Here is a 21870-nt window from a genome sequence, read left to right on the forward strand (position 1 = left end):
TACAGTCCACAGACATCACTTCCTTAGGGCAGACAACGCTCGTTGAAAAGGCGTTCCAAAATGACTCGAATTGTTTGAAAGATATTGCTCTTTTTCTGCTTTCCTGTTGTGGTTGGTCTTGTGACCTGTTCCCCTCATTTTGTCTTCATTCTCAATGGGAATGATACAGCGTTTGTGGTGCCACTGGACAGATTTGAGGTCAAAGCGGCTAGACTCTGACGTAAGGAAACATAACGAGACTAATCTATGAAAAGGGCTATCTTTGCTGACGGTATTTCTTTCTGATAGTTGTAGTGTTTGAAAGAAGGTCGCTCTTTGACTGAAACCGCCTTTTGTAAAACGTAATCTATAAAATCCAGAGAGACTGTTGTGGTTTCTTGGGGATGCTAATAGCTTTTAAAGGGGACACTAAAGTTCAAAGTCAAACCGATGAATAGAACAATATTCACATTTCAACTTTTTATTTATTGATTATTTCACTTGCCCTAGATGACAAGAGCTTTACCTCTGACAAATGTGAGGGCACTTAACAGATCATTTATTTACACTGTTTGCCTCAAGTTTTCTAATTTACAACAACGCTAAAGCGAAACTTAAATAAAAACTTAAATATCTTTTTAAATATAAGTAATGTAACTACTATCATAATATTGAAGCATGTAAGAAGACATTTTGTAAACCAAACAGAAAATTATAATTTTTGCTTAATTCGGATATGGGATTTTTAATTTTGAGATTACGCGGCTGTCAATGTTTTCTGAAAATCGTGGTCATTTTATTTCTTAATAACGCGAATTTATTATGTTTGAGGAAATTGAAAAGCAAACTATGTTTCAGTTACGTTTTGTACGTTTATGTCAAAATCTCCCGCCCGGCCAGTGGTTGTTTTTGTGATTCTTTATCATGTAGAATTGATGTGATTTGTAAAAACGAATCTATCTTCATTGTGTTGCTTATTTAATTCAAATTTCAGTTGTGGATGAATCTTCACCCAACTTTTGGACTCGTAAAGTAAGGGAACAAATACAAGAATACAACTCTGTCAAACTTTTCTTTAAATAATCACTTATACTGTCTCTTATTTGCTTTTGTCTCATTCTTATCCGTTGCACCAATTCTTTTTCACTGCGTCGCAGTTTGCATTTCAGACCACTCTTTTAAAGTGTGGTTTTCCATGTGCTCTTTGGCTTTCATTCTCAGGGATGCAATGCTCGTTGTTCTCTCATCGCGGGCACTTGGGTGTCCTCCAGGTATACATCCCATTCCGGGTAAATATGAGGAGAACGGTACATAACCTGTAGGGCTAAATGATCCCGGGAAACAACCGAGATTTGGAGATGTCGGAACATTTGCCGGGGGGTACAAAGCCCCACCAAAGGCTGCTGAATAAGTTAGGGAACTCTTCCACGGATCGGGAAAGGGAAGGCTGTTGAATTTTGGTCGGGCTATTGTTTGGGAAGGAATGTGTTCGAGAGAAGCCATCTCCATCTTCTCCTGCCTTCTCCATTTTGCTCGACGATTTTGAAACCACACCTGGAAAATGATCAAGTACATACGATGAATAGTTTGTAACGAATCAATTCTCAGGATAGTCCAACGTAAAGTAAGAAAGAAGAGTGGGGAATATTCCGGTTTATCATTATGCTTAAAGATTAGATAGCAATTGTGAATTTAGAAGGAAGCCTTAATAATGCGACTTCTAAGAAGTGTTACAAGGGTTTTATGTTAACTGATCAGACTAGCACGACATTCAATGAACCTAATAAGTGATCTTCACCACCTGCCTTTGGCTACGTAAGCCAACAGATAAATTTGAGTTTTAGTCAACGTCTCTGATTAAGAGAAAGGAGTTTTTGGCCATACGAAGTATTGAAATTTCATTTGATGGTTGCATTGAACTAATTGCCATAAGGGAAGCTTTGAAATATTCGATATGTTGTTTCTGAAACCAGTTTAAATTGTACTTTTCGTTGGGAAAGCAGTATTACTAAAACCAAATTGAAAATTGCAACGCAGTATGTTGCAACCCGGTAAAATAAAAGAGGCTAAGAAAGATGTGTAGGCATATTTGACATATTTCGTGTTCTTTATAGGCCTCTGAAAATTCAAGTAAAGCGAAGTGTCTTGGTTGTTCATCGACTTTGCTTCTTTAAGGATGATTTAGAAGCGTTATGTCTAAGCGAATTCAAAGAACGGTGGTGCTTTTTTCCTAAATATACGTGCTTTGTTACTCGATCCAATGTAATTAAAAAAAGCGAGACAGGTGATGGGTGCGTGCAGATAGCGATAATCATTTGCGTCTTTTACACAAACGGAGCATGAAATATTTAGATGATGGTCAAGCGACAATTACTACAATCGTCGTAAGCGCTACTAACGAAAGATGAATTTATGGTATTGAGACTGCTTCTCTCCCAATCTTTGGTCTGGTTGCGGTAAATTTGACTGGCAAGGAACTTGCTAAGACTTAAACTGTGAGATAAATGTCATCGAAATGGTGTATTCCTCCCTCTGTGTGTATGTTTGTCATCGCGAGTTTCACTATTGTTCTTTCCCAATTAGCGACAAGATAAACTTTAAATTGAAAACTTACAGGAAATTAAAACAGTCTACACAATATGCCGTAAAAGATAAAAGGAAAAACCATAGATGCATTTGATGTCACTACAATGAAAATAACCGCAATCTTCTAGGTCTGGTGACGCTTTTGGCGTGAAAGCGTTCAGTCAAAGGAAACTTCATCAGCTCAGAAATGGTGAATTTTGTTTTTGCTGATACGACTTGCTCTAACGATCTTAGTGTCTTTCCTGGCCAAATGATTTCAAACTTTGTATCGTTGTACTTTACAGGGAACATGTTGACCCCAGCAACTTTCTTCATGACACTCTAAATTCTCTCGCAGGCCACGCGTCTTTCGAGCGAGCTGTCAAGGAATATTTTCCTTAAACCTGGTCCATCGAATCTAATACAAAGCCTCAGATGACACTTTAATTAGGGTTGTATTCTAATTTTGACGCCTTCTGTAAACTATTTTTCTTGCCACGGTCGGAGAATGCGTTTTTCACACGCTTACCGTTGTCCTGTTATATGTGCCATTGTTTTCGCTTCTGAAAAAGCGTATTATTAAGGAATAAGTGCCCGCAATAGGTTTCACTCACTAATGGTTTTTTTGTCATTATCAGAGATGTATGGTCAAACAGAAATTGCAAAGAAGTAGTACGGTTTGAGAAATATTTCGTCGTTGTAGAACGAAATTGTCAGAGTTAACATTTTTTTTCGTTCAAAGTGTGAGTGTGTGGGGTGACCAGCCTGGTGTGCTTAATTTAGTTTCTAAATATTTGGTTGTTATTAGTATTAGAACCACCTTCCTGTCCATTATGGGCTTGTTTTCCGTTAATGTTCGTTGATAATGAGTGGGTCTTTTCCAGACAAAGTATGAAACTTCAAGGTCTGTTTTTGTTTGAAGTTTTTGGTGTAATTTGGTTGGTATCAAGTAACAGTTTCCCCAAATAAGTAGTGACTGGACTTGTACTACAGCAACTTCATACTCGGCAAAGGAGACGGAAAAAGTCACAAAGAAAAACAAAACACGTATGAAACAATATGTCCCGTTCCGCTGTCTTGTGATTTCGAAGAAAAGATCTTTTCTTTTTCTTGTCTTTTTCTTCCTTTTTGGATCGACAAAGACGTGGTTGATTTGATTTTTCTAATATCATACGGAACCGGCAGCTGAAAATTACTAGAAATAACCATTAAAATAGGATTCGTTAAGCATCCGAACCGCCGCAGGGAAAATAAACCGCGGACTGTTTATTTAAATGAAAACAGTTTGATTTGGCTTAGTAAGAAAGCTAACAAAGGTAAAGCGATATCTAAATTTCGTAATGAATTCTACTTACAAAGATAATAAATAAATTACGCAAAATCAAACGTTTATACTTACTTGTACTCGAACCTCAGGAAGGTCAATTTTAAGAGCGAGTTCTTCCCTTGTATACACATCGGGGTAGTGCGATTTTTCGAACGCTCGTTCAAGCTCGTGGAGTTGAAATGTAGTGAAAGTTGTTCGATTTCTTCTGTGTTTCTTTTTCGACGACTCCTCAGTGAATTCATCTGTTGAGAAAAAAAAAACAGTTATTGTTTAGCTTACTTAAATAAAAGTAGATTGTTTTGACAGTCCGTGGCCGCATTAGTGAACGAAACATTTATTCTAAATCAACATCACTTAGAATTTGCCTCCTACCATGAAATTCACTGTTTGAGTCTTCGAGGTCTGAGTCACGGTCACTGTGACTTTCCTTAGAGCTTGTGGGTGAATTACACTTTCCGTCTTTTCGCTTCAAAACTGCGGGGAGAAAGTGGTCTTTGTTATCATTTACGCCGTCTCTGATGGTGTTATGGATGTCGTTCTTCTGTGGCGTCGAATCACTCTTGATGAGGCAACTCATTTTGGTCATCACTACAGCAGGTCCTAGCTACGACTAATGTTATCGTCCCGCAAGATGTTACAAAATACTTCGGCCGCTTGTGCTAACAGCGAATTAACAGGACAAGGCGGGTGAAATAATGCAAAAGATATCTAGATAACAAAGGGTTAGCCAATCACGCTTCAGAACTCAATATTCTCTATGTTCTGATATTGTATTGAAATTAGCTAGTTGTTTGTTAGCAGTGACAAGAGCGGTGATTACTAATCACTAATGAACGCAGCCTTGGTAGACTGTGGAGCACACATTAGATGAAAAGAAAGAGATGCTTATTTTGATTGACAATAAATAATCACAGCAGGATATCTCTCTGTACTTGATGTTTCCAAGTTAGGGTTAATCTTCGTCCCTCGCCGCAATAAATTACACTTTGAATGCTGAGAGTGCTTATTTGGGATTAATTTTTTGGATATATTTTTGACATCTTTCGAACCCATAAATTGCCGATGTGGATGCGCTATGCTATGAATTCGCAACAAATTTAATAATTTCAACCTCACACGCAACGTTTTGAAGTGTGGTTTGAAAAACGATATTGGTTATGACGACAAATAATTGAGTACTCGAGGTTAGCTTGCGTGTGATGTTTGGCGTTTAAGTGATTTGCTCTAATCACAATTCTATAAACATACTAAAGGCAGATATTGGATGAGCCAACCTTTCGGCAAACACACCATAAAGGAATATCTACACTTTTATTGAAATCTATGAGTTCTAGAGTTCTGCTGCTCGCATCATTCAATGATTTTAATAACCGGTAAGAAATTCGGGGCCTTTGGTCGACGATTCTCTAGAAATTAGCTGAAATTTAGCCTAATGTGTGTAATTAGTGACTATTAATTGCACGACTTGGTAATCCCGGGGTGGCAGTAGGATTGAAATCGCTAAGTAAAGCTAACGGTTTCGAGGAGACACTGTAGCCATGTCAACTGCGCACGCGCTTAGCAGACCTGACACGTGTAGTAAATTAAAGCAAGTTCAATTTAAATCAGGCGTAATATTTCTTAAAAAGAAAATGCTAATCCGGTCATGACTCTGCGAGCAAAGCTCCAAATGAATCAGCATAATGACAATTTTACAAAAGGTAATTCGATTTCGGAGCACTCCGATTCTCCTAATGGGATGACTGCTTCGTTTAGGATTTGATTCTAGAATTGATTTAAGAGGTCATTTCGAAAAATGTTATATTTTCTTCTGAAAAGGTAGCCTTAAAAACAATTTAAATCTGTGTGTTGGTGCATGTTTTTTTTTCTATTTATTTATTTATTTATTTTGTCCATCACATATTTGCTTCAAAAACTTCAACGCGACTACGTTATTAGCTGTTTATTACAAAGGCCAAAACACAATCTCGTTTTCTATTAAATTGGAAAATTTAACTATTGTGTGGCTCATTGTACGCAGTGCCTTTTTCGCAAGCAGATATTTCAAAGAATGAGGGTGTAGCTACAGTAGCGGCCTTAAAGTTGGAGGAAATTAAAATCAAATATAATTAAGATTCTCGGCAAAGAGTTCATTCAGTTGACAGTTCAACGATACATTGTACCGGAGAGCAAGTTCCGCTGAACGTGCCGCTGGAGTTATTAAAAAAAAATTAAGGCCAATAAGAAACGTGGTCTTGTGTGGACTGCTTCTCCTAAATAATTGTATCATTGGATTTGTGTTTTGATTGAAGGGTTGAAATTTGGGTTGGAGGATTTTGTTTAGATTGGGAGATTTTAAGGTAAACAATCTTTTCAAATCAGAATGACGTGTGCGGTAGGTATAGGTGTTTCGAAAAGTCGGATATTGCCTATTTTTGTAAGCACACGTTTCAATAGATTGGCTTTTAAAAGAAACCCGCAGACATAAGCGGGGAGGCCTTAAATTGAAACCTTTACGATATTCCGACACAGAAACCTCCGGATTGAAAGGGACCTTATGCATACGTAATCACAATAGCTTTCATCAATGGGCAATTTATCTTTGGCAATTCCGGATCCAGCGCGAAACTCGTGGTTTCGGTGGAAAGAGGGAAATATAGGCGTCTTTGTATAACCTTTTAAGCTAGTGTTGCCCTGAAGGGAATGGCGTGGAGCGGCATTTTGTTATTACTTGAGTCTCATGGCTACAAAGCGGCAGCGTTATAGTTTGCCCAGTTTCATTCAAGAGGCTTTGTAGAATTGGAAAAAATCTCTTGGGATTGACATTAAGCCCTAAAACAAAGCCAGTAATCATCAGGTCATAAAGCTTTATTTGAAATTGGACTTCGTTTAGTAATTACACGCTGGATTGACCATTTCTCCTGATAAGCTCTTAGTCTTTGGTGACCCGCTCTGTCGTCAATCAAAATGTTGCCCGAGGCAAATGTTGATCCCAAAATAGCTACGCACCGTGATTTTATCACAGGCAGAAAGAACTTAAATAGTTTATACTATCTTAAATAGCAATTAAATAATCTATTGTAATTGTGTGCCCGTCCTAATGACTTTCTGGCCACTTTACCTTTATTTATTATTGTTCTTACGTAGTTGCGGGAAAATGTTCCTTTTGTCTTCGTTACTATGCTTTTGAAGAATTTATGCGACTGAGGTGCAAATTGTAAATGAACAACTTTAAAAGCGATTCTCTCCTAAGCACAGGTTTAAATTTTCACAACTTATCCCATGAAGTTCGCAAAGATGATAAAGAGAGAGTTGAAAGGTCAAGCTTGTAGCGATGTTACGCAGCAAGTCAAAGGATAGGTTGGAATACGTGGATGGAACATACCTTCTTCCATCAAACCGAGACAAGGCAGAGTTTTCTTAATGGTTTGTCATGTTGGTGGATCAGTTTTTTTTTTTTTTTCAAATAAAAGCGAAAGCTTTCTTCCTCATCAGTTGAAGTTGTTTTAGTTGGGAGAGCGATTAACGTATGAAAGATATGAAAATGATATAAAGAAAATGAGAAAGATATAAAATTGGCTAACATAGCTTTTCCTGAAGTTGTAACTATGGTGCCTGGATATGCATGGAATATACTGTGCTGTTCGTGAGATTGATTTAGTTCCATCTGGAAATCGAATCAAAGTTCAACCCTAAAAGCGTCCCTTTAAGTAAAGTCATAAAAAAGTTGCCCTTGGAAATTAACTAGCTTGCATTTGTCAAATGAGAACTGCAATTATCGAATTAAATGGGTGTCGAGAAAATTCTTCTAAATCGCGCTGAATTATTGTAAGTTGAAATCTGTTGAAGTGTTGTCTGTAGGATGTGGAAAGGCTCAGTTGATTGACTATTTTACCTCAGAAATGCCTTAATCCTTCTATTATACTACCATACGGGTTTCCAGCGGAAATTTATATGTATATTTAGCGACAGTATAATCAATAGTATAGTTCTTTCATTATATACAGGGTCTTAGCCAAAACATAATTGGAAGCATGTGAGTGTTTCTTTTCTCTCTATGAAATGACATTACATAATTATAAAAGAATGAACTGATTGAATCGGGAACACAAGTATCTCCTGTCTGTGTCTTTTCTTGTTGAGGTTTGAATTAATTTTTGGTATTTGCAATATAAGGAAAATTGAAGGGAATTTATTATAGCATGTGAGCCATAAACAAACGTAAATTTATCACAGTGGTGTTGGACCGGTTGGAGGCTCACCTGCCAGCCAGCCTTGTCTAGTCTGTACCTCATACGTTTTAGTTGGTAACAGTTTTACAGTACTCTCTGTAAATTCAAGATTATGAGAAAAAAAATTTCTTCACAGATAGGTAGGTCTCTTCACAGTTCTTGAGAAATATTTGAAATGTTTGCTGAAACTTTCAGTCATTTGTCTGTAATTTCGATGGTTCGATTTACGTTGAAATTTTTGTGGTGGAATGACAGTATGAATGGAATCTTCATTTTTCGGAGCGAAGCCGTGATTCAAAGTTCAATTTCACGGGTAAAAGGGCCTCAAAAAATTTCGTCCTTGTTTAGCATTTGAAGCAATATTCACACTCATTCCAAAGTTTCTGTGCGATAAAACTTGACAAACTGGCGAGCTTGGCTGACACAAAAAAACAAAAAAAATGCGATGCTAAGATTTTGAGTAATGTTGAAATGAAAAGAGTAGCGAGTTAGTGCTATATGGAACTATCTAAACATTCCTATATTTTCTGTATAATTTTGATGGAGGAACTTTTGTCTTTGCAACAATTAAATCATCAGTCCAAGGTTAATGACCCTTTCATTACGTGCTCTTCTTGGCTATGAATTTTGATTCCGCTTCTTTGGCAAATGATATGGTGAAAAAAGAGTTTCGAGAACATTCTATATATCTATATTTTCACTGGATGATCTTGTGTCTGAGAAGCAAATGAAGAAACATGATGAGAATTTCTCTCGGCAAACCCGACATAAAGAAAGTGGTAATTTAAAATATTTTAGAAATTTCTTAATTGTAGGTATATTGAACTAAACGTTACAAGAAGTGTCCGGTGATTCTCTTTTTGTCCCTTGTACTAATTTAGGGTTCAATATTGCGACAGTAATTCTGTCAATATCGTAGAGGAGGTACTGAACCTTTTACTTATCTATACGTAAAAGCCGCCTTGTGTTCCAAGGCTTTTCTCCGTAACGAAGCTATACTTGAACCACGCCACAACTCTCCGCCATTGGGAATGCTGCATTGGATATCTTGTAGAGAAGGCGAAGATGAAATGGGCATTTCCCTGGCCCCGCCAAACGGTTGTTGAAAGGTCTGTTGGGCTGGTGGGGTGGCCTGTTGTTGGATGGACATGCTCAAATGTGATCTGGGCATAGAACCCTGGTGTGAGTATGTCTGTGGAAGAACCTCATGTCCAGTCTGTGCGAATGGATGATGCGGTGGGGAGAGAGGAAGAGAAGGAGTAGTGACTGGAGCCATCGTTGGCATTGCCGTGCCCATTGTGCTGGGCCATCTGTGATCATTGTGGAAAGTGCATAAGGAGTCGCCAATGGGGCTGGGGTTGTAGGCCTGGGCCATGTGAGACGGAAGAATCGGTGCAGGAGGTCGAAGAATTGCAGCTGTCTTCTTTCGTTTCTTCCATTTAGCGCGTCGATTTTGAAACCAGACCTGAAAACCAAATACATAGAGTTTACAATTTAAGCACAGTCGTAATCAGTTATAGATCTTCTGAGAGCTATGCAGGTGCAGGGTCTTCCTTTTGATAAAGTTCCTATTGTGTCAATGCAGAAAACTTATCATCTAAACATCTTTACATTTTACCCATTTCCACTTAATTTTTACTCCTATACAAAGTTTTTTCTCTTGCGTAAAACACATCTTTTTAATTGCGCCAGCAACTAGCAACTTATGATGCCATGATTGCTCAGAAAAAGCTAAATTCCTGGTCCCTTGGCGGTCAAGAACTGAAGCTTTAAATGATGCGAACTCTTAAGTTGCCTTTAAGCCCTTCAAAGATAACCGTTAGGTTAACTTTTCAAGAAGAAGTCAATATGTGCAAAGGTTAATGTCGCTATTTGCCTAATTCAAATAACTACTTGAAGTTGGCGAGGCAATTGTGCATGATTCACTGAAAGAATCAAGAGATAATCTTCTATGAAAGGGATTTTTGCGGTCTGTGCGCCTAAATTTTCAATATCGCTATTTTTAATCCAAGTTAATCTTCTTTACTTTTCACTATCTTCTTTCCTTTTGGGGTTGTTATAAGCTGTATACAGTTTGCCTTTTTCTTTAAGTTAATGTGAAGAGTACTTCAAACTCATCAAAAAAATTCACCTGTCTTTCATTACAAATGTCGCCTTTGCCCGCTTAGAAACATATTGGTTAGGTTGAATTCGCACGGTTCCTCACCATACAAATCGCACCGGCCTTTACGCGATGCCGAGGCAACTGTCTTTCACAGAATTATGATGCAAGCACTATCCTTTCAATCGTTGTCCAGCTGCTTTGGCAAGAAGTCCATAATTTGCGATATTCATACTTTAAGATTTGTTGGTCATTACAAGCCTTAGACTTGGGTTTAAAATTTTTTTTTCATCCATTTCCATGTTTCCATCTTCAATTTCGTGTATATAGCTATTAGAGGGGCCTTTCGTTTCAGAGTCGATCCCGCTACTTGCTAATTAAATTACCATAACAATTTAGATGATTTTTTTCTCAAATGAATAACTGCTTGGTTTCGTTTTTGTTTTTCTTTTCGTGACCAGTATTGTTTTAATATACATAACAATTTTAATTTCTGCAATTGACTTGACTGATAGTTGCCAATTAAATTCTCTAATCTAAATTTAATGAAAACTGTCAAAACTATTTCATGTTTGGAGAAATCTGCATTTGCCTCTTTTTGTTATTGGTTATAGCTATTGAAGTCTTCCTTGACCCAACATGATAGCGTCGCCAGATGAAATCTCAATTTAGTCCGCCAGGTCTTTTTCCATAGTGTATGAGAAAAAACATTTGCTAAGGATGCACTTATCAGAAATAAATTCCCAAATCTCTTGGGAGAAAAACGTAATCTTTACAACGTTTGTCTTAAGAAAGTGGCAATCGAGTCCAGAGAGAGGTGATGGAAACGTCTCCCTTTATTATTGAAGACATTTTTCCGCATGAAAATTTTTTGAAAAATAGTAAAATTGAATAAAACGAGGACTGAAAACTGCACCTTTTGAAATGATCTAATCGAGGTAAAATTGAGATTGTTAATTGTTAGCTGAATGACGCGGATAAAGCAATTGTTCACGATGGTTAACCTCTGGTAGCGAAAATCAAATTGCTGTTTCCTTTTCCGAGAAAATTCTGCCTTGGAGAGGAAACCAAGACTGCCAAAATTTGTGCCTATAAAGCTGTTTAAACACATGGGTGAATTTTTTAATTAATCTTCTTCGCGGCATTGTCGGAAAATGATTATATCGATTTGCACACAATTATTTCGCATTTTGCGAGAAGTCACTTGAAATTTAACAACCTCGAGAATCTCAGCAAACTAAACATTGATCCATCTTTTTGGCCCATAAATAGCCTGAGACAAACGTTGGATGCTAACAGTAAGGAATAAATTCTCAGCCATTACATCTTCTAAAGAGATGGTGTTTTTCATCCTGTGTTCAATATGGTTTAAACAGAAGTATAGTTAGCTTTTATTTCGCCGACAAATCTCGGTTGTTTAATTTTGTCTACAAACAAGAAAAATGCTAATTTTGATAAAGTTTGTATTGGGCCTAACCAGCAAAAATAGGAAAGTAAAATACTTGAATTAGAAGGAAACACTGCTTACCTTTAAAACAAAAAAACATGACTAAGGAATTCGAAAAAGCATGTTGAATATTAACTATTTCTATCAGTTAAACAAGGCTTCAATTTGAGGATAAAGAATATTAATGTCAGCGCAAGTTAACAAACTAAAATGATACTTTTGTTTGAACAGACCAAAATAAGCACATGTAGAACACAACTCAGATCTTAACCTCAGTTACAGAATTATCATTCTAAGTGTATTGCTTTATCAAGTAGTTGGGATAAAAACCCCGAAGGAAGGGCCGACGATCCAACGAGACCAGATGGTTCTTTATGTTCCAGCCCTCAAACCTCTTCAAAAGTCCTCAAATAATTTCTTGAGCTCGCAGCTGCTGTTTGAATAGGGGAAATCAAAGTTTTCTCAGAAAATCTTATCAACGCGGAAAATGTAAAACTTAAACTGTTATCATGACAAAGATTGACGCTGTGATAATGTCCCGAATTAAGCTGGTACCCGTTCCCATTTAACAAAAGTAACACCACGTCGCCTACTTGTGCACGAACCTTAAAGCATATGCTGCCCGTGTTAGATTTCACTCAGAAATTTTGAGAAAAAAATCAAAACGCAGCCTCCTTTATTATTTGTTTTGAGAGTTTGAAAAAAACATGAAAGCTATAATAAACATGGCGGGAAAACTTCCCTTATTCTTATATAACTTCCGTCAACATTTTTCACATTTGAAGAATTATTTCTACCCTCCGGGGCTGAATTTGACTTGGTCTTTTCTTTGTTGGTTAACTTGTAGTTTATATTTCTATTATAAGATACACCAATAAAAATTCAATATTTATTCTTTATGTTTTGGACTCTTTCTCTGAAAAACGCTAGAATGTTTTCTATACTGTCGTTCTGGATCAGCTAACACTAGTCTTAAGGCAAAGGCAAGTGTACATGCTTTTCATCGTCGTCTTTTCAATGTTTCTACTTTGTACTTTTCCCACCTTACTGAAATCTCGACCATTTCTTATTACTTTCACGATTACCTCTGCCATCGATTTGTGACAATGAATACCGTGTCTTGCCGACAAAGGGTGCTTCTTTTTAATAACCCCAACTGAATATATAGTAACTTTCTTTCTGGCTGGGTCGGTCACTTTCTCACCAACTCGAATCTTTGATATACGCCGCTCTCAGGTCCTTATTGATGAAACTAAAGACGAATTAATTGACTGTAACAAACTATAGTTTAGCAACTGGTTTAAGAAATAGAGGTACTCAAGGATTTGCACTCCTTGACAACGAATAGGGGCTTAGTCCAATTTTTTTCCTTTTTGCGATTTCGATTTTGCCAGAAAAAAGAAAGACAAACAAAAGACTTGATGTTTTCATTTTGCACTTTGATCAACCCGGCGTAACCTATCGATACCTCTAAAGCAAACAGAGGTCCGTGCCGCCAATGTGCCGACCGCTATAGAATATTTTGTACAATGGTTCAGAAAATATCCCGGTAAATAACTCAGTATTGCCTGGGCGTGCGATACCGCCGCGTGTCTGACTTGTCGCAACACATTAAATCCCTTGAACACAACTTCAGCGGGCAATTTTGCTATAAACTTTTTGCGAACAAACTTTTTGTGTCAATAGAAGTTGAACTTAAGCGAAATGTACAGGCATCAGTTGTTTTAATGAAATTGATTTTTAAGTTACATTAAATATTTTGGTCGCATTTCCTCGCAATTTGCGATAGCGTTAACTTGTACACGGACGCTGAGAAATTGAGAAGATTGTTTTGGTATTTTCTTTCGTCAGGTCAGGGTCGAACATATTTATCTCGCTCTGATAGCTCGATGCATTGGCCTGACACGCCTAAAGGTTGGCCACCCGTGGTGCTGCTTAATATTTTCAATTTGCCACGATTTGTTCGAAACAATCTGATAACCAAAAAAGTACAAGAAGCCATTTCTTCTCAATAACATGTATACATTAACATGATTCGTGTTCAAACATAGACTCCTTTTAATCACTTCCTCACATTTTGGTACTGATGAGGTGAAATGAGACCCTAATTATAGAATTCCTTTAAGACGACTTGAAAGAAAACCTCTACAGTACAGCAAAGTTCTGATGTAACTTGCTAAAAATTGGAAAGACCATCGTGTACGTATTCATTCTAAGTGACTGTGGGTTTGTTTTTCGCCGTGAAAGACATGAAAATAATGTAATCGTGGTGGAAAGTCTGATTTCTTTGTATTCCTAATCACTTAGTTTCTCAGAACAATCGTTTACTACAATGCGAATAACCAAAAGCGATACGGGCCCTGCATGTCCAATGATTATCTTTAATTTCATTACTCGCTGCGTTGGTTGAGAACAGCGAGAAAGAAACGGAAGTGAAGTCTTCTTGTCGAGCAAGTCAATTGAAGAACCACAAATTGTAAAGAATATCCTGATTGCATTTTGATACCGTGACTGTTGTGTAAAGGCAACATTCTTCTATGCAGAATATGGCGCTGACTAGCGGATTGCAAACCATGTCAAATATTCTTTTTAAGTAAACAGGGTTTGTCGCCGTGCCCGGTTTATTACTGAGGCGGTTTTGAGGTAATCCACTTCTTAACTTCGCTTTCTTTTATAAGAGCGCGGCCAAGAACTTGACGAAATGAAAAACGTAATTACTCTAGAGCCGAGCCTGCCCGCCTTACAGCTATTCTAATTACGTACAAAAACACCGGTGTCTGCTTTGTCTTTTAAATTACGCTTTTCTATTCGAACCTCGGTCCAGCTCTACAAGTTCGCTCTAATTCAGTGGGCATTGTCTTTCTTAAAGTTTTCGGTCGACACGAGCAAGTTTGTGTTGTTGATTCAGAGAGACAGCGCGAAGCCTAGCAATTCATCCTGCCATTAGCTCCAGGGGAGAATTTAATGCCTTACCAGTGACTTTTCAATTTTACGTCGGACAAAAGTAGATTCCCTTAACAGTTCATGAAAGTATTTTGTTGGGTTACTAAAGATATGTCTTTATTTACAAAGCCGAACCAAAGATGACTTTACCGCAAATGGTGATAACAACATTCGCTTTTCATGAGCGAAAACCACGCAGGATTTCATGAACGAACTTTTCAAAACTACACTAAGAATTTCAGCTGTCTGCGATCAAAGCACAAAATGTATTGAAACAGGTGTTTGGAGCCAAGTTGTAGCTAATTTCCATCGTTTAATAACGAATCTGTGATAACCGAAATTTGACAAGCTTCTTCACTCTAATAGAGTATCTGGATCACTGAAGAAGAAGGCTCCCAATTAACTTGATGGCGGAGCCAAAGAAACGAAAGTACACTCTCCATTCTGGTTAAAATTTAAAAGCAATTATTTCTGGCCGATGTAAACACGCTTCGGTTGACAATTGCGACACACTGTTACGAGATAATAGTTTCCCTTTCTGTATGTCTATTATTCACTTGCACTCCTTAGTCATAATAGCTTAGATAACTTTTAAAAATCACGAGAAAGAGCTTTTCCGTTTATGCTTCCTCATTAGAATTTCCAATAGGTTTATTTTGGCCATTGCTATTGAATGTGTTTTTAATAATCTATTCATTGTGTACATTCAGAAAACTGCGGTCTGCCTTCTTCTGCCACGCCAACGGTTTAAAATCTCGGAAAATAAGAGTCCAGTAGGATAAATACAGGGCTTTTAAACGTAAAGATGTTTTGACACGGAGTATTGTTATCTGTAGTAAATTTAGCCGCAAGGAACGTGCCATTTCTATTTCGCATGAGACCGCCGGTAAAGCGTATCTCAAAACAAAAACCAAATTAATACCACAAAGGCAATTCTTGTTGTGTTCGCGATAAAAATAATAAATCGTCTTCACAGCAATAAAATTTGATTTCTTCCCGCAAATATTGCGCGTTCTCCGACATTAAGTCCTTAGACAGTTTCTTTGTAGTGAAAGGTTTGTACAAGTCTTTCCGCAGTGTGAAAGTGATTAGGGGGAAAAGTATACAAATATATCATTATAGCCGGAAAAAAATTGGTGGCGGCGTAAACGATTTTATCATTTAACAGAAATCAGATACTAAACTCTAACTGATCAGCGTACTGTGCAAGGCTCGCTAGAAGGCAAAAGTGGCAAAGATTAAGAGCTATTTATACGAAACGAGCGTTTTTGTTTTCCATCGCAAAACAAACCGTTACATAAACTTCATTATACCAAAAGATCCTTAAACTGCTATTTTTCTCTCATTGATATCGAGTTAATCATAAATAGCTGGTTTTTAAGGTTTGTACCTGAACTCTCGACTCGGTCAGACCAATGCGCGCGGCGAGGTCTTCTCTCATGAAAACGTCTGGGTAGTGCGTTCGAGCGAAACACCTCTCGAGCTCGTTTAGTTGAGCCGGTGTGAAACGAGTGCGATGGCGCTTCTGTTTGACGCCTTGGCTATCACTAGCCTTTCTATCTTCATCATCAAGAGAAACAGTATCAATCTTCCTGTGCTCTGTCGGGGAGCTCTTTCCGTCTACACAACCGTTCTTAGCGCTATCTGTTGAGGCAGACATCAAGTGAATTAAATTAGAAGAAGCTCTCACTCAAGTCATTAGAAAATTTATTTTTTATAAAGTTGGGTTAATGTGAATGATGAGTAGAAAATTTTCGAAAATTTGTTACCCTAACAAGATATATATAGCCCCTACCTGAATCCTGCTCGTTTAGCTCGCCGTTATGATTGAGTATTCCAACGATCGAGTGCTCCAGACTTGGAACTAATTCCAGCAAAGAAGTTGTAGAGTGATCTTCGCGGTGATCCATGGCTGCTCCTCTGACTGGACCGTTCGCGTCGGTCGCTGGCTCCATTACTAATCTTCTGCGATTCTGCCAAACTTTCGGTCTTCTTTGTAGAGTGCTTATTACCTCGGATTTAATATCTATAGCCGCGTCTGGCCAATCAGCGCGCGCCGTGGCGCTATTTTCTAATAAAATTATGTCAGGTGTCACCACCGGATCAGAAAGCATGTAAGCAAATCACTCTATATTAATATTTAATTGTGCTAATTGAACATGAGAGCATGGCAAATTAAGCGCCCGTAATATAATTTTTTCGCCTTTCAGTGCGCAATCTTCTATCGGCTCCCGGCGCGTTCCGAACTCGACAGCGCGTAATTACGACGGTTTTTCAAGCGCGTTTCGCTCTCTGGTCTGCTTCCAGCGCGGTCCCTGCCATGTAGCGCGAACTGTAATTCTCTTAATTAAGGAGCATTTGTTTGTGATGAAGTATTTTGGCTTTCAAATAATTGATCAAATAGGCCGTGATTAGACGAAACTGAATCGTCATTAACGTGATTAATAAAATATTAATTGTTAATTAAATCGATAGCACTTGCTTTCACCGGCTCCAGGCTTTCGTGGGGCACGATGGATGAAGTTCGACATATTGGCGTCGAATTTAATGCTATATTTTTATTTTCTATTTATTTTTTCTTTCGTGTCCCATGGATTGTACGTGATTGCGAGGTTGTAATAGCTCGGGGCGAGGCACTTATTGATTAGACGACATCCTCTTCCGTGCATATTTCCACGAAGCTTGCGGGAGGTTTACCCACACATCCCTCTTAAAAAGAATCCTATAGTGTTACCAGCCAAGTACAAAAATATGACTCGTGCCGTGCTAAAGAAAGTCCTTGATCTTTGACAAACGCTTTTGTATTCATTCAGTACAGATGACTGTTTCATCGTTTCCCTAATTACTCAAACATGTTTAGCTTACGACTTTTGTTCTCGAAAGAAAACTAACATTTTCGTATGCTTTTTAAATAATTACCGGGGGCCGCGTGCGATCACTGAAGGTTTTTTATGTGGCATTTAACCTCGTGCCACCTACCTAGCGGGGAATCGTGACATTCAGAATAAACTTTCTTTTTAACATTTGCAGCCGTACATATCGACTGGCAGCTTAATCAGCGAAAAGTATTGATTTGATTGTTCCTCTAAGACAATTTTGAAAAACGTTCGCACATCGTTTGCAGTGAAGAGGAAGTGACCTAATCAAGGACGACAACTTTGCTTGCAAACACACACAGGGTTTAATAGCCCGGAGAAAAGCTTAAGAGATACCAATAACACTGCCTTGTGTGAGAGGAAATCCCTGAACAAACTGAGCTCAATGTGAGTGATTTTCGCTTTATGCGTGACAACATAAAGTACAAAATGCGATGGTCTCTCCGGCAGCTGCAAATATTCGTTGTGGTGATTACTACAAAATTAATAAAATTTTCTAAATTGAGCCATTAACATTTTTGCATAGTTATTATTCCCAAAGCCCCAATGAATTCCACAAATGTCGCTTTGGAACATAAAATGTTGAACTTTTTCCATCAATCACGAGAGAGCTGGCGACTTTTGATGGTTTTATTACTTCTTTCACTTTGCTTATTGAAATCTATGATAAACATTACATTGTTTTTCTTTGCGCAGAAATAGAAATCTCCTATACTAATTCGCCAAATGAATCTTTAGAAAACTAATTTATCTGTAAATTCGAGACGATATCCGAAAGAGATAAGATAATGTGTCTAATTTTGTTTCTCGTGAATTTTAAAAATCTGTTTTGGACAGGTAGAACGCGCAAAAGTTTACAAATATACTGAAAGTTCCAACATAACGGCTGAAATATGATCCATTATAAAATTGATTTCATTTTGCATCTTCATGGGGGCCAGTTGGGAATAATTCTCCAAAGGCGCGAGCTAAGATAGAAATCGATTCTTGTGAATGTTAAAATGCAATAATTCTGGTAAACGAGAGGGAAGTTCTCGGGTTTGTATTTGAGAGGAACGAGCAAATTTTAAATACCAATCGCTGAGCACGAAACCAAGTCAACTTGGCTTTAATTAAAAGAGGTTTCAATTAGTTCAGAGGTTGTAAGCATTTCAATTTTTTTTCTTTCCCTAAAGTGTTATGACCGGAGCGTTGACTGAAGAGAAAATATTCATTTTTTGTTACTTATTTGGGGTTGAGGCTTTGATTAATTATTAATTACGACGAAATTTACTGATTAGAATGTGTGCGTACAAAGGACATAATAAAACCGCGTGCTTCAAGGGACGGTAATAGAAAGGAACTTTTAATGCTAAAGATATCACGAGTATTTTGGACAATGAAAATACGACTTTTTTAATGTAATTACTTATTTTGTTAAGAAAACAAAAACCACTCCCGAACTTCTTCTACTCTATGGGCTTGTGGTCCTTGAGATATTCTGCCTATCGTTGCGAGTTAATTGGTGCAAATCGCTCTGTACAAAGATCCATACGTGATGATGGTTTATTTGCCTGCTCATAAGCATTTCTGTGTGATATTTTGCGACTGCTTGCAACCGCTTTAATCTGCTATTAAGTATTTCCGATGTATTGTTCCGACCTCAAACCAGTAGTTTTAATATTACAAACATGATGAAGTGTCTTTTGTTGACGAGAAAACAATTTGATATTTAAAATGAGAGGGTTCTGGTATGTGTAAATGCTGCAGTTAGCAATTTTGACTGACAATTTAATCTGAAGCAAGAAAGTAGGGTTTGGATTAAGAGAAAAAATTGAAGCTTAGAAAGTAATTTTCCCCCATTCCAGTTTAGCAACGTGGTCTCTTTGTGTTTGTTGTTCTCATGGCTTTACACTTTTTGTATATTTAGCGCCCAAGTGGATTATAATTAATCTCGGAAGAGACAGAAAAGACGTTTCTAGGTATACAACAAGTGAGACCTTTCCTCCTCGATATTTTGATTGTTTGAGATCGAAACGCGCAGAATCGCGCCGCTACTTTCCCGCCAAAATAACACTTTTACTTCATCTTCTTGCGCCTACCATAAAGTTGGCATTCAACCTTAATACAGTGACTGCAAAAATCTTTGCGCCAAGATTACGAAGGACATACAGAAGTAAATTTGGGATATTCTACAAATACGATCAAGTGTTTTCAAACGGAAAATCCTGTAGCTCACTCTAGGAGGTCGTTTGACTTACCTGAATATTGGATCTCAACCTCGTATGTTCGAATGACAAAAGAAAGTCTTTCTTGAAATCCTTTCTATCGGTCTTGAAGATCGAACAAGCCTTTGAACTTCCAACGGGATGTTTTATTTTGTGTGAAATTGATAGCATTTCACTTGTCAGCGAAACTTAAATGCAATAATGCTTTCGGTGGCAAGATTTCTGTCTTCTAATAAATTCAATTTATCGTTCATACTGATTCGACCATTACAGAAGTCTATTCATTTTCGGACCCTTAAAAACCAATATGTCTGATACACATTAAGCAATTTCTTTTAAAAACTTCACGGTGCACTCTAAACTTTTTTATAGAATGGTTGATGAGGAAAAACGAAACCTATATGATTGAGTTAAATAAATTAAATTTTCGTAAAGAAGATCTCAGAGCATCGTTGGGTTTCTAGCACAAAATGTATTTGGCTGCTTCGCTGGCAAAAACTCTCTTATCTGTATCAGACAAGGCTGACTCACTAAGGTATAGTGTGGAAACGAATACAACGATGCGTTTTTCGTCACCTGCAAGTTAAAATATGTCCCAAAATTTCTTGTCTATTAACCAACCTTGTGCACGCTGAAAAGATTCCAAAAATTAGTTGAAATACTGATTATAACAATCTTAAAATCAACCTTGGTCCTAATAGACTCAAATTTTGTAAAATACACTGAACAAGATCCATTTCGCGGTTAATCATCGGATATATACATGTCTAACTCTAATTTTTGTCTATTTTTTTCATTTTATCGTTTATGGATATACAGAACTAGTGGTAAAACAGACACTGTTAAACCTGAAGTAAATACAGAGTACTCAGGTGGCGATAAGCATTCGGTGGAGATCAGTTATCTGACTTTGTTTCCTTCAAAACAACGAGTCGTCTGCATGGCTATGTGACTTTTGGAAAGAAGATCAGGGCTGCGACACTCGATTTCGATGAAGTCACTAGTTACGAACTCTTATCGGTAAGAAATCTCTATGTCAGTTGAAATCATAGCTAAAACAACGTCTTTATTAGTAAGAATTATACTTGTGAATGGCTCAAGACAGAAACTTTAGGCGAATATTTTAAAATATCTTTTGTGATGGTAATGGTGCTTTGCAGAATCCACACCCTTCGCTATTTTATTCGTGCGCGTGAGTCGTAATTCTTTTCTTCCCGTATCTTTTTTATCTAAAACAGAAACAAAAGATTAGCTGTAAGTCGTCATAATGTTAAGAGAAGAAGCTAAAGTTTTATTCTTACTGTGAAACATCACCGAAACGTTCTAGGCAGATGAGACATCTTCAACTCGATCGAACATGTTTATTTTTTTTACGTTCGAATTTGGGAAGTCGTTTAATGGCGGTAAAGACAGTTTTTATGGATTACTATTTTTTATTTTCAAAAAAAGATGTCCCAAAGAAGACTGTTGGATGGCATTTTAATGGTTAGCTCGTGCCAAAGAGAAAACATCTTGTAAACGCAATCGCCAATTCGCCCGGGGGCAGGTGCTTAAATCAAACAAGGCAGAATTCGGCGACACCATGTCGCTTATGCACGCTTGTGTTTTTCTTCAATATCTGATTCAAAACCAAGTGAGTTCTCGGTGCCACAGAGTGAGTCACTGTCCCAGCCAAGCACAGCCCAGCAGCACGCGGATATCTTAACATTTAGAGCAGCACAACTCGGGGCAAATTAAATATATAAAACACAGATCAATGAATTGAATAGGCGTTAGTTTCAAAATTCTGGGATACTTCTTGAGTTTCCGGTTAAGTGTAAGATTGGTGAGGCTTCTTGTAAAAAGCAAAGCATCCCTAGCTGTCTTTGTTTTAATTTTTTTTTCTTATCGGTTTCATCTACAGACACCACGAGTTCTTTACTATCTGACTTTATAGAAAAATTTTTTTCGTTCGCAAATGCAAATGTAGGATGAATTTTGTGCGGTTTTTTTTTTATTGACCGTCGTAAGGCATTATAAATAAAGCTTTCGCCATCTGTTTGTGGTTTCGGACGCCTATCCTTTCAGCGTCAATTTTTTTTCTGATTTCCGCAGAAAATTTGAACATTTCTGTCCACTTTCATAAAACTGTACTCAGAGTTTTCGTCAATGAATCTTAAAAAACGAACCGCGTAAATAGTGTAAAGATAGACTTCTGATAAATAACGAAGTGAA

The 21870-nt window shown here is 37.6% G+C and overlaps 2 protein-coding genes and 1 long non-coding RNA gene across 3 annotated transcripts in view; all 3 read right to left on the reverse strand.

Moving 5' to 3' along the window:
* Nucleotides 1–20061, reverse strand: part of LOC148732046 (uncharacterized) — a 28017-nt gene extending 7956 nt beyond the window's left edge. The window contains exon 1 of the long non-coding RNA XR_016000541.1: nt 19690–20061. This is a non-coding gene — a long non-coding RNA (uncharacterized LOC148732046). The remainder of the gene's footprint in view (nt 1–19689) is intronic.
* LOC111321709 (retina and anterior neural fold homeobox protein 2) lies at nt 445–4708 on the reverse strand. Its single transcript, XM_022924671.2, has 3 exons — nt 4244–4708; nt 3944–4113; nt 445–1533 (listed from the first exon to the last, which is right to left on the reverse strand). Exons 1-3 carry the CDS (start codon nt 4455–4457, stop codon nt 1123–1125), a joined length of 795 nt encoding a protein of 264 aa, XP_022780406.1. The 5' UTR covers nt 4458–4708; the 3' UTR covers nt 445–1122.
* Nucleotides 6704–16893, reverse strand: LOC111321708 (homeobox protein orthopedia). Its single transcript, XM_022924670.2, has 3 exons — nt 16369–16893; nt 15964–16217; nt 6704–9547 (listed from the first exon to the last, which is right to left on the reverse strand). Exons 1-3 carry the CDS (start codon nt 16685–16687, stop codon nt 9023–9025), a joined length of 1098 nt encoding a protein of 365 aa, XP_022780405.2. The 5' UTR covers nt 16688–16893; the 3' UTR covers nt 6704–9022.
* Nucleotides 20062–21870: the final 1809 nt, after the last annotated feature.

The sequence above is a fragment of the Stylophora pistillata genome, chromosome 4 (assembly GCF_964205215.1).
Source record: "Stylophora pistillata chromosome 4, jaStyPist1.2, whole genome shotgun sequence".
NCBI lineage: Eukaryota > Metazoa > Cnidaria > Anthozoa > Scleractinia > Pocilloporidae > Stylophora > Stylophora pistillata.